The 19189-nt window shown below is 38.3% G+C and overlaps 4 protein-coding genes across 4 annotated transcripts; 2 read left to right on the top strand and 2 right to left on the bottom strand.

The window, feature by feature from the left end:
- Positions 1-1145: 1145 nt before the first annotated feature.
- LOC126616637 (uncharacterized) lies at positions 1146-3313 on the top strand. The gene is made up of 5 exons (XM_050284742.1): positions 1146-1474; positions 1557-1714; positions 1854-1932; positions 2278-2378; positions 2925-3313. The coding sequence occupies exons 1-5, from the start codon at positions 1319-1321 to the stop codon at positions 2932-2934; spliced, it is 504 nt and encodes a 167-aa protein (XP_050140699.1). The 5' UTR covers positions 1146-1318; the 3' UTR covers positions 2935-3313.
- Positions 3314-3749: 436 nt separating this feature from the next.
- Positions 3750-7926, bottom strand: LOC126616545 (xylan O-acetyltransferase 1-like). Its single transcript, XM_050284645.1, has 5 exons — positions 7039-7926; positions 6777-6948; positions 5563-5762; positions 5305-5463; positions 3750-4297 (listed from the first exon to the last, which is right to left on the bottom strand). The coding sequence occupies exons 1-5, from the start codon at positions 7716-7718 to the stop codon at positions 3949-3951; spliced, it is 1560 nt and encodes a 519-aa protein (XP_050140602.1). The 5' UTR covers positions 7719-7926; the 3' UTR covers positions 3750-3948.
- Positions 7927-13836: 5910 nt separating this feature from the next.
- Positions 13837-14445, top strand: LOC126614817 (uncharacterized). Its single transcript, XM_050282490.1, has one exon. It carries the CDS (start codon positions 13837-13839, stop codon positions 14443-14445), a length of 609 nt encoding a protein of 202 aa, XP_050138447.1.
- Positions 14446-17516: 3071 nt separating this feature from the next.
- LOC126588631 (gibberellin 2-beta-dioxygenase 3) lies at positions 17517-19015 on the bottom strand. The gene is made up of 2 exons (XM_050253762.1): positions 18158-19015; positions 17517-17993 (listed from the first exon to the last, which is right to left on the bottom strand). The coding sequence occupies exons 1-2, from the start codon at positions 18917-18919 to the stop codon at positions 17646-17648; spliced, it is 1110 nt and encodes a 369-aa protein (XP_050109719.1). The 5' UTR covers positions 18920-19015; the 3' UTR covers positions 17517-17645.
- Between the last annotated feature and the right edge of the window lie 174 nt (positions 19016-19189).

The raw sequence follows: 19189 nt of genomic DNA, 5'->3' as shown, positions 1-19189 counted from the left end.
ACTCTCATATAACATGTAACAGAATCCATAAACATTTATTTCAGGTAGATTACTTGGGTAATTTGTGATGGAAAAGAATCCAACACACACTAAATAAATCCACCCACGCATTACTTTTACTAATCAAGTTGTCAACATGCAGTTACAAGCAAACAACCCTGATCTTTGAACAACATCATACAATTTAACTTTTCTAAGTCATTTGTACGATTTTTGCGTTGTGAGGTTGTTAGTTTGGACTTTGGAAGACTTGATTGATGATTTTAGTTCAACTTTAAATGTTTATTTTCATTATCTTTGATTCTAGTTAGAATGCTTATGTTATGATTGTGTTGGATATGTTAAAATTTAAAATTTCAATGTTTTTCATTTTTTGAAAGAAAAAATAAATAAAAAACCGAAATCGAACCGAAACTGAACCGGAAAAAAACCGAACCGAAAAAAACCGAAAAAAAAATGAACCGAACTGAACCGAACCGAAATTTCGGTTTGGTTTCGGTTTTGGCAAAAAACCGAACCGATTTAAACCGAACCCACCCCTAGAAGCTACATCACAAGCAAAATGGCTGAGATTTGTTCTAGAAGACTTTGGAGAAGAACAAGTGGAGGGAACTCAGATCATGTGTGATAATACATCAGCCATTGCTATGGCAAAGAATCCAGTCTTTCATCAAAAGACAAGACACATCAACAGGAAATTTCACTTCATCCGAGAAGCAATTCAAGCCAAAGAAATTGAGTTGGTGTACTGCAGGACAGAGGAGCAGATTGCAGATATTCTTACTAAAGCCTTGCCTAAAGATCGATTTGTGTATCTAAGGGAGCTACTTGGAGTTAAATCAGCCAAAGGGTTAGAAGGGAGTGTTGGTGTGTAACCCTTCAGCTGAAGTTTGGCAGCAAGGATCATGTTTCATGTTTTTTGTTTCAGTTTGAATGGGAGTCATTGAATCATAGTCCACATGGCATTTTAATCATGTATCTAGCCTAAGTAATAGAATAAGACAAGTGACATCATCTTATAGGATGATACCAATGAATGGTTAAGATTGTATTGTATGTTGGTGAGTGTAGGATCTCCCTTCCTTTCCACATATAACGGTTAAAATGTAATATGTGCATTGTGAATTGAAGAGACACGATTTCCATCTTCTTCTCTCCAAGAACTTTCTTCACCATTGCAGTGAACTTCCATTGAAATACATATCAAAATATACAAACACTAACAATTTCTGCTTGTTTTTGCGAATCTATACTGTTTCTGATAATATAACTCTTGATAGTCAAACCATCAGCTCTATTTTAATTTCATAGTTATGCGATGTTTTGTTCAACAGATGAACCTTGGTGGACCTCTGTGGACAAGAATAGCCCATTTAATTCTGGTGTTGTGTGTATAAAAAGAAAGGTTGGAGCTTGTTCGTACATTGATGATCCCATAGGGTGTCAAAGACTGCTATCACGGGCAATGCATAAGGTAGAAAAATTCTCTACCACTGGTTTTTATGCTAGTGAACTATTTCGGTGACGGAGTGGATACCAAATTGCTCTTGATCCAGGTGTTTGGTTTATCAAGTTTAAAAGGACATGATCCTTGCTCAAGCGGGGACAATGGACCTGGTTCTGTAACTGTTGACCAGTTGGTTGGTACCTTCACATCTGATCCTAGCTTGCTCGCTTTTGCACAACCCTGCTGCGACCCTTCCTGGAAGAGCAGGCAAGTACCTGCTTTTGTATTTGCATTTATCTCTTTAGCCTTTTGGTTTAGTTTAAAACATGTGGTCTGGAATTGGGTAAGGATTGGACATTATCCATATAATTTCTTTGAAATAACCAGTCTTAAAATGCATACGCAGAACTGACATTAATTTCCAAGAATTTTGCTTGCAAGTATTATTCGAGTGTGTGAGCAAGGACAGACCTGCTCTTTTACAGGTAACCATAAAAGATGCTTAGGAGATTATTCTTCTGTGCTTTCAATTTAAACGAACCTTGCATTCCGGAGTTAGTTCTTCCAGCATGGTTGGATGCCACAAGGGCTATAATTTGCTTGTACCTGCCGGGTGGTATAGCTTGATATGATTTAGATGCGACACATTCAATGCAACTGACGTTTGCCTTTCATTTTCTTAACGTAAAACGGGATTATGCTTTTCAATTATTGATGTAGAAGTAGAACTAGTTATGCTTTTCATTTTAATCAATGCTTATGAGATGTTCCCGTTTCTTAATGTTACCTTTCTAATAAGAAACGTAATGCAATCTCCTGAAAGCTTGCAGGTCTCTATTTGTCGTTATACACGACAATTGGATCAATGGCAGGTCAAGTTACCAGTGATACTGTCGTTTTATGTGACTCTCTTGCTATCTGTAATCTTAAGGTAGTATTCTATTGACCTTTCAGTTTGCCCTCGTTATAACTTTTATTTCAACTTATTCATGTTAAATGATGCCAAAAATGTAAGTTCTATAGAGAGAGCAAACACTTGTGTATCGTGTAAAAGTGTATTGGAATAATAAGGAGACTAACATTAGCTATGTGGAATGGCTTATCAGAAGTTGTATAATAAGGATAATAGCCTCAAGCAATCTCGATAGAACTAGGACTTTGTTTTCTGATATGTTTATTAGAGTTTTCACGGTGATAAAGATAGTTTGATAAGGATTACATAATGGAAAGTGTCCTTATTGAACTCCATCGTTTATGGTATAAAGCTAGGGTCCCTGCGCTCTCACAAACACACAAGCTTTCAGATACTCAAGCCCCATTGATCGAGTCTTGTATCTGGTAGTGCAGAGTTGCAGAAGAACCCTTTAACTTAAGCAGTAATGTCTTCATCAGGTGAGTGGTTAATTTGGTATCGTGATTTAGTTTTTCATAAGTTATACACTTCAAAAAATTGTATCAATTCCCCTTCTGATTGTAGCTTGCACTAGCCTACAATGAAACGTTGTTGAGCGGAAGATCCACCTCTTCGATAGGTGGCATTGTTCAGTCCAACTTTATAGCATGTCTTCGGAAGCAGGTGGAAGAGATCCTAAACTGTTCTCAGGACTTGAAGGACGACCATTGTAATTATATGTATTCTGGGAGGTGGCCAAATGGGGAAACCCACGGAGATAAACGTTCAATACTTCTCTCTTGGTACCGTCAGTGGTTCAGTGTACCAGCTCCACCTGTAATTAAGATGGCTGTGGAGAAACTCAAGCCCAAGCTCAAGCCCTCGTCAACTTTGGTCCCTTTGTTGCATGTACTATTTCCGAGAACTCACATCAGTGCTATTGCCGCGATAGATAAGCTCTTTTCATCTAACAAGAGTAGATGAGCATGGATGGTAGTACCATCATGGTACAGAGCACACTGAAGATTTGTCGTGAAATATTTGTCTCAAGACGCGAAGGTATGATCTGTTCTTTGCTTTCCGCTCTGGGATAATCATACTTTGTGAAGCATATCGCATTCATCTGCAGCCTGCTAGACATCCTCCCCATGTGTTACCATGAATGCAGATTACAGATAATCCTTGCATGTTTACGGTAGGCATGTGTAAATTGGCGCAATTAATTTCGGAACCTTTTATTATCTTGGTAGAAGGGTGCCATTAGAGGTTCCTGGCACGGATTCAATGACCAAGATCTAATAGTCAAAAGTCTCGATGTATAAAATACTCCAGAGCACAGTAAACTTGTCGGGAATTTAGTCGTCATTTTCAAAACTAGAAGTAAAAATAGGATGAGAAGAGAAAAGGACGTACAGTTTAGCGTTTTCTTTATTTTTCTTTCGATTATTAATTTTTCAATTCAGGTGGGGGGAGGGGGTAGAAAAGAGTCCCTTTTCAGCCTAAGCAAATTTTGTGAGACATTGGCCAAAAATTAGCATCCTCACTCAGCTGTCACCGTAGTCATATTGGCTGAATAAAAGAACCAAAAAATAAAAAAAGTTCCTATCTGTCAAGAGCGGGAGATGATACGTGTGTACAGGAACTCGTTCCATGTGTCGGGCAACCCGGGGAGGCACCAATGGATGCAGTCTGCATAAGTGGCCGGGTCGGCTTGCTGCTCCGGCGTCAACAACTTGCCTTGCCTGATGGTGTGCACTGAGGTATGTGCATCTTTGCGGAACTCGGAGAGGGTTGTGATGTTGAGGAAGTGGACAGGCACTTTCATTGATTTAGTTATGTTGCTTGAAATCACAAAGAGCCTGCGGTCCGTGCCCACATGCACTGGAGTTGTCGTGTTCAAAATTGGTGTGGTTTCTTTTGCACATTTTATGCCATCGGGGTTGTTCCAATCCAAGCTCCTATTACATCACAGAGGTTATTAGGGTTAGAAAAAAAGTAATAAACTCCGTCAAATATGTTCGCCAAATGATGTATCAGTACAAAAGAAGTTTTGATAAGGTTGTCGAATTAGGGTAGTTCTCACGTTGAGTAAAACAAATATGTGGTTACATATTTTTGTGAGATAAGGATAATGTACTCTAGATTCCTACCCAACATTTTCTCGTCTCTGTACATGTGCACATACTGCCACGTCATTTGGAAATATTTAGTGGTTAACCATGTACATGTGCACATACTGCCACGTCATTTGGAAATATTTAGTGGTTAACCAACCAAATATTGGGGTCAAATGAAACTTTGGTGTTCACTTTCATAGACCCACAATCAACCACCCACAAGCTAACGCTCACCTAAGGTGTATTATTGTATTCTATGTTTCACTTTCACACACTATACAACCGAAAAATCAAAAAACATGTATTACTGTTAGGGAGATAGATTCAATTTTGAGTGCAAAAAAACAGGTGCAAGAAAGCATGCACTTGGCTTTAGCTGATTTACGGCTTGTTTAACAATGTTTTTAAAATGACTGAAAAAGTTTTTAGAGAAAATATTTCTAAGTTCTAAAAGCACTAAACACTAGTTATGTGCTTATTGTAGAAAGTATTTCAAGTGTTTTTCCATGATTCATTTTTATTTTTACTAAAGATTGGTTCGAAAAACATTTTCACAAAAAACGTTTTTAGCTATTTTAAAAGCAGTTTTAAATGAGCACTTAACCTACGTATGCACCAAACTAAGATTCTTTAGTATGCATGGGGTGATGCATACTTCCAATTATTTTTTGAGATTATTTTAGTAGTTAGACAATGACTTTAATTATATAAATTTCTTGTAATTGCTGAGAATTCGTCATTATTATTTATACTTTTGTTTTACGTTGTCTTTTTATGCAAAATTTTCCAAGACCGTTTCCACATTTTGAAGCAAAAGAAAAGAAAAATAAAATGGGTGAGAAAATTACTTGATGTGAAGTGGAGACATGCTGCTGAAGAAGACGGTGGTCCGATTGGGATCAATGTTCTTGTCCACCCACTTAGCCCACGTCCTTATAACACTCCGGTACGCCGACGGCCGGTCCATCTCATCGTACTCCGTCGCCCCTTGATCGAACGATCCTCGTCTTTTCAATCGAAGCAACGAATAAAACCAAATTAATTTCTTGAAATTGCTATGAAATCAAACTTTAATTTTTGTGAGCATGTTTAAGTGGGGTACTTACAGAACTTTCATTTTGGAAGTGTTCATCCACCAAATGTATGTGTTGAAAATTAGATAGTCGACGCCCTTCCAATTTTCACCATGCTTTTTAATTGATTTGGGCATTATTATTCGATTCAATATGCTGTGCATGTTTGGATCATCTGAATTTGATTCCACCAGAAATGGCGCCCAATAAAACTCCACCGTTGCATTATAATCCTGAAACCACATAAATAAAATCATAAGCCAATTTCCAAAATATGTAAGTATCAGTTCAGTGGTTGAGAACGAATTTCATGTTCATATTTTATATGACATGTTCTGAGTTCAATTCCTGGTCCTAATGAATCACACAATGATGACGGGAGAAGCTGAAATGTCTCTGAGTTTTCCTGACCATCAGAATGGTGAACTGTAGTGACAAAACCACCAATTTTTTTCTATTAAAAAATATATATATAAAAAAGCGTAAAATATGCGTATGCCAATACAGGTTTCATACTTTTGTAAGAAGTGTCACATATATGGGTCATGGATGACGTCATCAACAACCTACCCACACTTTTTTAGTATATTTATTTTATTTTTATTTTCTTGGGACCAACTTTTCATTAATTTTCGGAGCATTTTTGCTCAATATTATTTAGGCCTGGTTTGGTACTGAGGTGATTTTGAAAAAAAAATTGGTATAAAAAAAAGCTGGGAGCTTTTTTGTGTTTGGTAAACATTCAGCTTCAGCTTTTTTTCACAGTTTTTGGTGAAAAAAAAGCCAAAAACAAGAAGCTGCTAAACTGAACTTTGAAAAACCAGCTTTTTTTTCACATCTGTTTTACATAAAAGTTTACCAAACACTATAATATTGCCTTTTTTTTTTTTCAAAAGCATTTTTACAAAAAAGTTTACCAAACACTCTACAGCTTTATTTCACAGCCGCTTATTCTCACAGTACAGCAGAAACAGTTTTTTTTCAAAGCACGGTAATACCAAACTAGCCCTTAATATGGTGTATGTTCACCATCCTAGTTATCATCATTAGATGAGTTTGAATATCGAAATTCGTGTAGTGAATAAGCACAAATCTCAATATTCAAACTTATCTAACGATGATAAATCGGGTGATGAGCAAAATTGCACTCTTAATTTTCATCATAGCCCGTGCATGCAGAAATCATTTTTCTACTAAAAAAATAGAAACTGAGAAAAGGTAAAGAAGAAAAACGAATACATGCACACCTCAACTCTGAAAACAGAGAGGGAGCCATTCTTCACCAAGCTCTTCCTGCCCGGAGGAACAACAGACTGAGCAAAACAAATCATGGATTCCCACTGGTTTCGATTCAGTGAATCTCCAACAAACATCAGCCTCTTGTTCCTCAATTTCTCCAGCAACAATCTCGCATTAAACCTAATCACAACGATCACGCACTAATCGAAACCGTAATTAAACAAAAAAACCAGAAATTAAAACTAATAGTTGACAATTAAAGATTCATACTTTGGGAGATTACAGCCTTTGGGCTGCCATCTCCAATGCTGGTACAGAGAATCCTTCCTTCCATTCCTCATGCAAGTCACTTGCTCCGTAAGAAACTCACATTCTTCTTCTTTGTATAAAGGATGAGTCACCGGATCGAAAACCCAATCTCCGTTGAACAAGTCGCAATCTTCCGGCGGCAGTTCAACCTCCTCCTCTTCCTCTTCTTCCTGAGCAGAACCCAACAATTCAATCTTCTGATCGTCGTGTTGTTCGACGATGGATTTCAGATCAACCGGCTCTTGGGTTTCATCCGAGTTGTTGTTCTCCAACTGGATTTCTTCCGAATTATGATTCTCCAACTGGGTTTCCTCAGAGTTGTGATTCTCCAAATGGGTTTCTGCCAATTGGGTTCTCGAGCTCAGAGACACTCTGTTTTGGGTTTCATGAACAGAGTCGGTCTGTTTCGTTTCTTGAACCGGGTCGCTCTGTTTCGACGACTGTCGTTCTTCCTGTAGCTCTTGAGTTTTGTGGCTCGAGAATGGAAACTCGGCGATGGACTTCACGTCCTCATTGTACATGAACACCCCGAAGAGGAAGACCGAAGAGACAACGACGAAGATGGAGAGGTGGTTGTTCTTGCGTACCTTCATTGCCGCAGATTCGGATAGAGAGAGAGTTTTTCTGCGAGGTAGCTGCATGAGATAGAGAGATGGAGTGGGAGAGAGGGAGGAGGAAGAAGGAAAATATAAGAAAAGTGAAAGATATGAAGGTGTAGATTAAGAGAGAATTAAGGGAGTTTTAGTAGGATTATTGGATTGTGAGATTTGTTTAATTAGGTGTTTGGTGAAATGTGTTTGTCTTCAAGAAATGGTTTTTGGCCTTTTGGTGGAGGGACAATTGTCTCTCTTGCTTATTTCTTTTCTATTTAAAAAAAAATCTAATTAATTCCCTTCAACTTGGCTTCATAGAGAGAGAGAGAGAGAGAGAGAGAGAGAGAGAGAGAGAGAGAGAGAGAGAGAAGTAATCTCAAAGCTTCTGGCAAGTTGGTCCCAATCTGCAGGTGAATGAGGATGATTTGCAGGCTGTGGTGGTGATGTGGATGTAATCTCAAAGCTTCTGGCAAGTTGGTCCCAATCTGCAGGTGAATGAGGATGATTTGCAGGCTGTGGTGGTGATGTGGAACTCAACTCCATGGCAGATAATCTGTTTTTGTTTACAGATTTTGATGGGGAAGCTTCAACTTTCACACAGTTGTTTGGAGGTCCCCCTGAGCTCTATAATTTTCTTGAGTCAAAGGGCTAATATAGTGATTTAATCTCATTACCTATAATTTTCACTTTCACTTTCACTTTTCACTAAATAATGTCCATGTGGTATTTTTATGTTTGAGATAATGCTTGAACTTCATTCATGAGTTTGAACTTTGGTCATAATGTGCTTTTGGCTTTTCAGATTAGATTGGGATGTTAGGGAGATTAAATTTTTATATCGTATTTTGTAGATCACATGATGCAACAATTGATGGTTGAATTCCTTCTTTAATGATTTAAAAAATGAATTTAATTATCAACTGTCGTATCATAAAGTCTACAAAATACGATTCAAGCAGATAGTCTCTCTATCATCATCCTTATTAAATTTATATATGCATGCTACTCATGTATGGAACAAGTTGAATACATATGTATGTTATAAATAAAGCAATATTTGTTTAGGAAAATAGGTAATATTAGTTTGGTGATTATAAAGAGAAAATATTATTTTATGCAACAAATATAACCAATTTCTCATAATAATATAAATGTGGGTCTTAAATAATTATGTCATGGATAAGGAAGTAGAGTGTATAGGAGACCATTGTAAGCCTTAATCAAATAAAACATTTGCTAATGAACAAACTAATTAAACTAACATTATACTTCCAACTCTAATACCAAATGTTGGTTTTTTATTGTTTGGAGTCTAAAACTAATAGGGGCCAACCAAAAAATAATGATGATTATAAGAATCAAGAGATTTTTCAGTGAGACTAGAACACGATACGATTTATCAACGCTTAATCCAATAATTAACTTCCATGTCATTTAGTTTACAAAGTTTTGTTTATAAATTTGATCTCTCTAGCATTAACTTATTATATAAGTAGAGAGAAGTTTTTTTTTTTTTTCAAGTATCCCTCCACAACTTGTATAATGACATATGACATCTGTGTTCTGGACATATTGAAAAATCTAGTAACCATCATTATTCTCAAAGTTATCCAATCATTTTTATTAAAAAAAAGGTTTACCTAATCATATATCATGTCAATATAATATTGAGTTACATGAAAATTTTCGCATGGTCTTGTTTCTTTCTATCATTTGATTTTATTTTGAATTTTTCAATATGAATGTTAAAAATAAACATTAGTATGTAAGAGGAGCAAAAAGGTGTGAGGAAACCATTTACCTTATATTAATTACGATTAGTCGTGAAGGTGTAGTAGAGTGATTCTAACGGTTGATATTTGTGGAGCCAGCAATTAAAATCAATCAACCTGTGTGTGTCTTCGCATAACATCCAACAGTCATGATCAATTAAAACACATGCGTGTTTCAATAAAACATCAACGACCATAATCAGACAATGCGTGTGCTCGATTAGCCCTAGCATTGCAATAAGCCCTAGAATTTCAATTAAAATTCACCCCTCAATCTAGCAATTAGCATGCATGTGACGTATCTTTGTCTCCAACAAGGAAGCTTCAACTGCCCAAGCGTATATTTGATGCATTATTAAGGCCAAGCCTCTTTCATAATGATGTGTTTTAGATGAACAAATCCAAATTATTGGTGCCTTTATGTTTGAGAAAAGTGAAGTCTAAGGAACGCTTTTTCGTGGTGTAGTGAGTATACCAACATTCTCCTTCCTTCTCTCTGCTCTTCCTGTTTGAGTGTGCACTTCCGCTGCGTGCGTTGATGGTGGGATAGCTTGCTTGTTTTCCAAGTCAAGCCAAGCCAACTGCTGCAGCAAAACCACTCCAACACAGACGTTTTACAGCTATGTCAATTCATAAAAATAGAAAATAAATATAAAAAACAAAAACAAAAAGCATGTCATTTATTATAAAGATGAGTAATGCTAAGGAGATTAAATTTGTAGATAAAATTTTTTGAAAACTAAAAGACATGAAAGTTGATGATTGATTTATTACTTAAGCGTTGATAAACGTGCTCAACCATATTGGTGACACATCATTTAGTTTGCAAATTTAGTCTCTCTAGCATTACCCTATAAAAAGAGAGAGAGAGAAAAAAAAAACAATTACATGGAAAGAAATTGGTATTTTTGTATGTAAGATGTGATAACATAGCTAACAAATCATTTACTATGGTCGATGGTCGTGGTAGATTGCAATTCACCCACCATAGTCATTATGCCTGTAGTGTATTTGAACATGATAAAAAGTTGCAAGTTATACCACAGGAGAGTCTATCATCAAACAATTTACTATTATCTAAAATATGAGGAGGACAAAGTATACATAAATATATTTGGAATAAAAAAAAAGATTTGGCCTCCTTTAAAAGTGCTACTCTATAAAGCATTATCAATCAATAAAATAGCGTTTTTTGTCGCAGCACTTGTTCAATAGTACTTTTACAAAGCAATTTATTGTTTGCCGAGCAACCAAATATGTGCTTTTACGCCTTACAAATATACTGTTTAATACCAAGTACTGTTTGGCTACCAAATAGAAAGAGCGATTACACCATCCTAGACAAGTTCAATCCTACCTGTTGATGCCCTATCTAATGGCATGAAATCATAACAAATAACATCACAAAAAGCCAACACGTGGCAAAATAAAAAATAAAACAAATGAAAATTTGATCTCTCATCTGCCCCTAAACCTAGAAGAAGCAAGAAGCCCAGACCCAGAAAAAGAGAGAAAAGAACCCAGAAGCTCCTGTGTCTCTCTCTAGCAAGAAGCAAGCCATAGTTGATGGCTGTCAAGATACGATATCAGGTATGTCATTGATCCTGACAACTCTTATCTTTTGATGACAGGTATGTCACTCCTTTTACAAACTGTTGTTAAGCTTGTTAAGCTAGCTATTTTCTTCTCCTGTCGCCACTCGTACATAGATATCATGACTTGATAGAATCCAAGCGTTAGATAAAACATGAAATTCTGAAAAATGATTAGGTTCTTCTTTCTGTGAAAAAATGGGTTGGGTTTTAATTAACAACATTGCGAATGCCCGACTTGGGACACCATTAATTAGAAGTTAGAACTTAGAACCCATGAATAATATATATTAAGAACTTTAATTAATTATTTGTTTTTTGTCATACTATTACCAACTATTTATCAACTAATACTCACATAATAATCACTTAGTACTACAATATAATGATATTTGTCTTCACTTGTAAGTGTGAGGTCTTAGATTCGATTTTCACCAAAGACGAATTTGAACCACATTATGCTAGCTTATTGTGAGGCTAAACCCACCCCTCCTCCTTAGTGTAGAGAATATCATTTGTTAAAAAAAAAACTACTCATATAACATAATTATGTTTTGAGTACAAGTATTTATAATTAGGGATACTTTTGATGCGATCCATAGCTATCAATATTATTTGATTGAAACCTTGTCTATTTTTAGTTTTTTATCGAAGTCCTGACATTAATGTAATAATGTAAATTACTATAATTTTTAAATTAAAAATTGAAATGTGTATTTGTTTATATTAATGAGATTTTAAATAAAAGTCATAATTTGTGGGATTAAAAATAACAAAATATAAAATATACTCTCTATTATATTGTGTGTATATGCATACATACATATATATATATATACATATATATATATATATGTGTGTGTGTGTGTGTGTGGAGCCAAAAATAATCACAAGGCGACACATGGATTTTTGGGTGAAGATGACAAATTTACCCTTGAGGCATACCGGGTTTCCTACACGTGAGCAGTGGAGAATCATCCATCAACCAAATCAGGAATACCTAAAATAGGTAACAAGTTCAAATTTGTCTCATCCATTCTCATTCCATAACCTCCCAAAACATTTCTTTTATTATGATAATTAGTCAATTAATATATTTATACCTAATTAATATATTAATCGCTAAATTGAATCACCAAGGCCACACTCCCTTATAAAAAGCCCTATTCTCTTCTCCAAAAGACACTTCTCATTCACTTGCTAAAATTTTCCAAAATTCTCAAACACTTTCTTTCTAAATTCTAACTTTGGCATCGGAGGTTCTTTGGCCAAAACTCCCCCTCATTCATTGTGGGCGCATGAGGCTCTTGGCCTTGACCTAAGGTGTAAATTGTTTTGTAAGTGCAATCTTGTCCAAGATCAAGGAGGAAGAAATTTGCATCCACAAATTAGTGCTTTCATTGAGAGTTGAAATTCATACTCGTAGAAAACTCTCGCATAAAAAAGTTTTTTCTCTATATTTTAGTCTATTTGAATATTTTTCATACGTTCTTATTAATTTTTTATTAGCAAAGGTTCTTTGATAAAACGTATAAGAAAAATATAATGGCTAGAAATTTAGAAAATTCCATAAGTGAAAATTCCAATACTCAAGAAATGGGATCGCGGAGATCCATGAGGCAAAATTTGGTCGTAAGTAGAGTGGCATTACCACTACAAGGTTCCACCATGGCCCAAGCCATGCCATCCAAGCTTGCACGTGCCCAAGCCCCGCATTCGCATGCACCACGCATTGAGCAACCTGCTCCCGCGACCCAGCCTGCTCCTGTAGCCCAACCTGCTCCCGCGACCTAGCCTGCTCCTGTGATCCAGCCTGCTCCTGCGGCCCAACCTGCTCCCACCGAGCAGCCTATTCTCGTGGCCCAGCCTACTTCCGCGGCCCAACTTACTTCCTCCAGGTAGCCCACTTCCTTTGCCTAGCCTACTTCCGCAGCCCAAGACTATCTCAACCATCTGGACCTACCATCAAGCTGGGGGCATTTTCACCACATTTCTTTGCGGATTTGACATTTCCAAACTCAAATCTTACACCCGGAGTCTACCACACTTCCACTGCTCAAGGAGGCATATTCCTTCAAAGCTCTTCCAATCTAAATGGCGAACAACACTTGTCTCGACAAGTCATAGAGTTGACGAGCGCCCTTGCACAACAGACAACCTTGGTGAATAAACTCTTGCAACGCACCGAGATCCAACATGCCTCGAACGAGGTGTCCTGAAGTAGGACAAGGACAGATGAACATCTCCACCAACGTCCCGACAAAAAACCCTTTAACCAGCCACGTTCCAATCATTCTGGCAGTTTACGCTCTCGCCTAGGTCCTTGGGATAGCGTATACTTTCGTCTTAGCGCGCGGAGGAGCGTGCATTCCCAATCAAGCCCACGGACGAGCATATGTTCACGGTTGAGGTCACATTTCGATTATCAACATGGATAACCTTCCAGGCGAAATGTTCATTCATAACTAGGCTCGCAAGGAGCATTCTCTACCTTACATCGGAGTAGGCAGCACGGCAGACGGAGAGAAACAGTCACTCAATCCGACTCAAGTTCAACCGACAGCCTGCAAACGGTCCGTTCGCCTGCCAAGTACATGCCACATGCACCGCAGCCGCGACATGAACGAGTTGAGCATAGAGAAGAGCAGCCTAGACCCATAGGTCACGATTGGATGCAGCTGAAAGTTCCACTGCCCCAGCAGAGGCAAATTAAAGAAGAAGTTGAGAGACTCATACCAAGGCTACTGACGATTGCATAATTTCCAACATAACAAGGCTACTGACGATGCACTTCGACAAGACATGACCAACATAAGCATGTCACCATTCACGAATGAGATCAAGCGGACATATCCACCTCGCGAGTTCACTATGCCTCACTTCATTCTGTACAAGGGAGATGAAGATCCAGATCGACATCTCAAGCACTACCGCAGTACCATGATCCTCTATAGGAACAACGATGCGCTTATGTGCAAAATTTTTGCCGCAACTCTACAAGGCGAGGCACAAGACTGGTTTCACACTGTGCCGCCGCAGTTAATCCAGAGTTTCAACGAACTTTCCTTTGTTTTCACTAAGGATTATTCGTCTAACCGCTCAATCAAAAGGACATCCGACCATCTCTTCAGCATCGTAAAAGACCCTTGGGAGACAATTCGCGACTATGTCAAGAGATTCAAAGCGGAGAAGGCTAAGATTGTTGGTTGTAACGAAGACAAAGCAACGACAGCATTCAGAAATGGACTTCCCGCCGAACATCCTTTATTCGGAAAACTGATCATAGGAGAAGAACTGACCCTAGCAGCTTTGTATGCTTTGGCAGAAAAACATGCATTATGGGACAAGGCCAAACAGTCTAACAAGAACGAGTCGGAAAAGAAGCACATGGAACATTCCCCAACTAGATAAGGCTCATCGCCTAAAACATTCACCAAATTCACAGTTCTAATCGGCCAAATTCTCCGCAAGCTCAAGAACGAACCTTGGTTCGAACTGCTGCCACTTATGAAAGGCGATCTTACCAGGCTGGATCATACAAAATATTGCGCATTCCATCAAAGACCAGGCCACACTACCAACGGCTGCCTGAAGTGGAAGCAGTATCTTGAGAAGCTGACAAATGAGGGCCGATGTGACGAATATCTTAACAAGTCAACAAAACTGCCTACACAAACATGGGAAGTCTCCATCACCCCCTAAACCTCGTTTGGGTTTTTTCCAAATAAGTTTGAAGTCTCAAGTAGTTCGACGAACAAGGCTTCACAAGCCGAAGATTATCTAGTTTGTTATACAATTTCTGCCTTCCAACATAGTTGATTTATTTCTTTATTCTCAATGAAGATTCAAGAAGTTATTCACAAGCATGGCTCAACTGTTGTCCACAACGACTGCTAAAAATCCATACGAGTTTACTCTCCAGTGCGAGAGGATAAATTAATTGCTCTCTAGTGCGAGAGGGTAAACAAATTCCCCGACACCCAAAAGGGTCTGCTCTCCAGTGCGAGAGGATAAACTAATTGTTCTCCAATGCGAAAGGGTAAACTAATTCCCCGACACCCATATGAGTTTGCTCTCCAGTGCGAGAGGATAAACTAATTGCTCTCCAGCGCGATAAGGTAAACTAATTGCTCTCCAGCGCGATAGGGTAAATTAATTGCTCTCCAATGCGAAAGGGTAAACTAATTCCCCAACACCCATCTGGGTAAGCTCTCCAACGCGAGAATGCCACATAACTTAAAAGATCGAATGCTTGAAGATCAACTAGGCATCAAATGGTCAGGGGCAGCAGCCACTTTTGCATTTAACAATTCACTCATCTGACACTTCATCTTCAGCAGCTCCGATCTTGGCAGCTTTATCCTTGATTGCTTCATCTACAGCAGTTGAGAAATCAAACTCAAGCAGTTTCCTCATTTTGGCTAGCAGCCTAGACATGGTAGTCTAAACCATTGCCCATGCCACGCTACTTCCTCGGCCCATGTCGAGCTAATCTTTGGCTTCAATCAAGCCGAGCAGCACAAGCAATAGCCCATGCCATGACAAGCTGACTCCTGGCCCCTGCCAGCCGACGTGCCGCACCACCCCGGCGGCTGCCCCATGGTAGTACCTCCTAAGAAGAAGACAAGGAGAATTAAGTTTTCCTTACATCGGTGCGGCGCGGAGAAGATAAAGAAAGCAACGAAAGATGGTCCTTTGCATGGACAAGATGTAGAAGATTGCTAGAGGAGGGGGAACAATATCCTTTAAGCTCTCTCTTTCTCTCTCTTGTAGGGTAGAATAAATCGCTCTCCAAATTTGATTTAACAACCCACTTAAGGTGGACTTAAATAGGCTTTGAGAGAAATTTATTTCCCTTTCCTAGAAGGATCTAATTTCATATTAAAAAGGGAATCTACATCAAAAAAGGAAGCAGTCATAAGTTTCCTAGAGCAAGAAGATCTCTACACATGTTGCCCTTTCCTACGAGCAGCCCAGTAGGTGTGGGGGTATTTGTGGAGCCAAAAATAATCACAAGGCGACACGTGGATTTTTGGTTGAAGATGACAAATTTACCCTTGAGGCATACCGGGTTTCCTACACGCGAGCAATGGAGAATCATTCATCAACCAAATCAGAAGTACCTAAAATAGGCAACAAGTTCAAATTTGTCTCATCCATCCTCATTCCATAACCTCCCAAAACATTTCTTTTATTATGATAATTAGCCAATTAATATATTTATACCTACTTAATATATTAATTGCTAAATTGAATCACCAAGGCCACACTCCCCTATAAAAGCCCTATTCTCTTCTCCAAAAGACACTTCTCATTCACTTGCTAAGATTCTCCAAAATTCTCAAACACTTTCTCTCTAAATTCTAACTTTGGCATCGGAGGTTCTTCGGCCAAAGCCCCCCCCATTCATCGTGGGCGCGTGAGGCTCTTAGCCTTGACCTAAGGTGTAAATTATTTTGTATGTGCAATCTTGTCCAAGATCAAGGAGGAAGAAATTTGCATCCACAATAGGTACATTCATCAAATTAACAAAAAAAAAAAATTATTGTACCAAAACATGGGTATTCTTCAAAAACCACATGAAAAAAAAGATATTAGTCTTTAGTAAATTTCTTCAATTAAACTTGACATGGATACATTCTCAAATCAACAAAAAAGAATGTGCCCATATAATTTAAAAAAATGGATTAAAAAAATTTGAATGGATTTTATATTGAAAAATTGGGTACATTTATAATAAAAAGGGGGAGTAATGTTATTCATACCATGTTTTTGTATCACATTTTCATACCACCTTAGGTGACATTTGATATGGATAACCACATCATTTGAATTAATCAGATTTTTAAATTTAGTTCATTATTTAATAAACTAACTAGCATTTGCCTGCACACTTTGTGTGTATAAACATATTTTTTTTTAAATGAGAAGGAGAGAGGGAGAGAGAGAGAGAACGTGAAGGAGTGGGAGGTTTTTGTTTTCAGTTTTCGGTTTTTTTTTGTTTTGTTTTTTTTATATAAATATTGGAGGTATTTTAACATCATATATAAGTGATGCTTCAATAAAAAAAAATTTGGACCTATTTCATTACATTATTGCCCATCATTTTTTTTTTGTGATAGAAGACTAATTTATTTTTTCACTCTCTTTTGGTTGACAAAGAAGGTTTTATTAATTAGTAGAGATAATTAAAAAAAATTAATTAATTAAATGATGATTGTGGTATACGAAGAGTCTTTCTCCTTCATTTCCTTGAGTTTTGCAAATTTTTCAAATGATGTGGCTGTCCATATCACATTAGATGCAACCTAAGTGGTATAGAAATGTGGTATAAAAACACGGTATGAATAGCATTACTCTTATATATATCATTTCAATCTTCTCATATTCCATCAAAAGCTGTTGAGTAGTATGTAATTACTTTTGGACCGTTGGTGCATGTGAGATCTAAAAATTTAATCAGAAAAGTAAATGACAAGGTATTAACATCTCTAATTTAAAAGATATAGATTTAAGCTTCAATGAGTTACCAAATGAAAAACAGCTGAGTTTATCCCAGAAATAAAAAACAAAAAACAACAACATGCTGCATTTCTAGCTATGAAATTAAATTAAAATTGTTTCTTGATACGATATCTGTCCAGTGGATCTTTGAAAAATAGGCGTTCATGATACACTCTCCAAGCATAGTCTTCGAGACAAAATGACTTAAAGAACCTTCCTGCTTCTCTTTCGCCACCCCCACATCTACCGTCGATTTGATATCCTGCATCATCATTATCATCATCTCTGTCATTTCCATCAATGGCTGCAATTTGAAGAAGAGGAGACAATGTACTGTCCATGGGAAGAGTCACCAACAGCGACATTGATATGCAGCGACCTGATGGCTTGGAGTCGTTTCCCAAACATGCCACTGGCCTTCCTCTCACTTTCTTCAACTTCCCATTACTCCATACCTGCACATATATAATATTCCCATTTTAATAAATATATGGTTAGGAACTGGAACAGCTTTAGACACACATTTTGAAACACATTTTGTAGGATCCACTTTGTAATGTATTTCGACTAAGGCTGTTGTCTCTTACAGTAATATTTGGAGTTTTAAAACAAAACTTACTTGAGCAATGTCACCAATGGTAACCATGATTGAATCCACCTGCGGTAACACCGAGAGCCAACCGGAATCCGCCAGCAAGGAGTACGTCTGACTACTTCGGATTTGGTACTGTAACCCGACTACATACGGGTAAAACCGACCCGCCGTCTGCGACTTCTTATCTGGTAAGCCCTCAGAGATCCACATCATGGTAGAAAACCGGGTCGGGTCATCTTTCCCTAGTGGGTTCTGAAACCCTAATGAGCTACAAAGCAGCTCGATGACCTCCAGCCCCACTTTCTCCAATGCACGAGTGAACTCGCGCAAAGAAGTTAAGGACAACTCGGTCGATTCGGTGGAACACGACGAGTCCAAACAGAACGACTGACCGAGTCCGTCTCCGTTATCCTCGTCGTCGTCTTCAAACCCTAAAGGCCAGCTCTTGGGGACGGATGTTTGTTTTTGAGGTGTAGGAAGGTCGAACAGAGAGAGCGCTTCCGACTCTGCCGAGTTGGCGAGTTGGGATGGGATAGGGTGGTTGGTGAGCTGGAAGAACCCGAGTTGGGAAGCGCAGGAGAGGAGGGTCGGGTTGGCTTGGACGTCGGAGAAAGAGATCGATTGTGGACACGTCTTGGGAGGTGAGCGGCGTGTAGGAAGGGACGAGAGAGTAGGAGGAAGACGGTGGAGGAGCCTCGAGAGGGCATCTGCTGTCGCGGCATCTGAGGTGGACAAGAGGTTGTTGGAGGGTGTTGGGGGTGGTGCTGAGGTGGCGCCGCCGTGCATGGTGGCAGTGGTAGCTGCTGCTGTTGCTTGTGTGTTGAGAGGATGTGTCTTTTGATATTTGAAAAGGCTGACTTCTTGTAGGGCAGCATTATCATGTGGTGCCTCTCTCGATTTTATAAGGACAAGGATTGTCTACCCTCCTTGTTCCTGTGTCCTCTTATACCCTTCTGTTTGTGTGGTCACGGTTAAGCCACGTCAACATTTTATATTATTATTCATTTTTATCTTATTATCTCTATAAAAAAAATAATATAAAATGTTGACGTGACT

The sequence above is a fragment of the Malus sylvestris genome, chromosome 1 (assembly GCF_916048215.2).
Source record: "Malus sylvestris chromosome 1, drMalSylv7.2, whole genome shotgun sequence".
NCBI lineage: Eukaryota > Viridiplantae > Streptophyta > Magnoliopsida > Rosales > Rosaceae > Malus > Malus sylvestris.
This window is presented reverse-complemented; position numbering and strand designations above follow the sequence as displayed.

Bases quoted from the DNA above. Each gene is read 5' to 3' on its own strand.
- LOC126614817 (XM_050282490.1), top strand. From the start codon at position 13,837: ATGACCAACATAAGCATGTCACCATTCACGAATGAGATCAAGCGGACA.
- LOC126616545 (XM_050284645.1), bottom strand. From the start codon at position 7,718: ATGCAGCTACCTCGCAGAAAAACTCTCTCTCTATCCGAATCTGCGGCA. The intron at 5,763-6,776 runs GTGTGCATGTAT...ATGTGGTTTCAG, and splicing joins TCTCTGTTTTCAGAGTTGAG to GATTATAATGCAACGGTGGA. The intron at 4,298-5,304 runs GTAATTTTCTCA...GTGATGTAATAG, and splicing joins ATGTCTCCACTTCACATCAA to GAGCTTGGATTGGAACAACC.
- LOC126616637 (XM_050284742.1), top strand. From the start codon at position 1,319: ATGTTTTGTTCAACAGATGAACCTTGGTGGACCTCTGTGGACAAGAAT. The intron at 1,475-1,556 runs GTAGAAAAATTC...CTCTTGATCCAG, and splicing joins TATCACGGGCAATGCATAAG to GTGTTTGGTTTATCAAGTTT. The intron at 1,715-1,853 runs GCAAGTACCTGC...ATGCATACGCAG, and splicing joins GACCCTTCCTGGAAGAGCAG to AACTGACATTAATTTCCAAG.
- LOC126588631 (XM_050253762.1), bottom strand. From the start codon at position 18,919: ATGCACGGCGGCGCCACCTCAGCACCACCCCCAACACCCTCCAACAAC. The intron at 17,994-18,157 runs GTAAGTTTTGTT...ATATATGTGCAG, and splicing joins CCATTGGTGACATTGCTCAA to GTATGGAGTAATGGGAAGTT.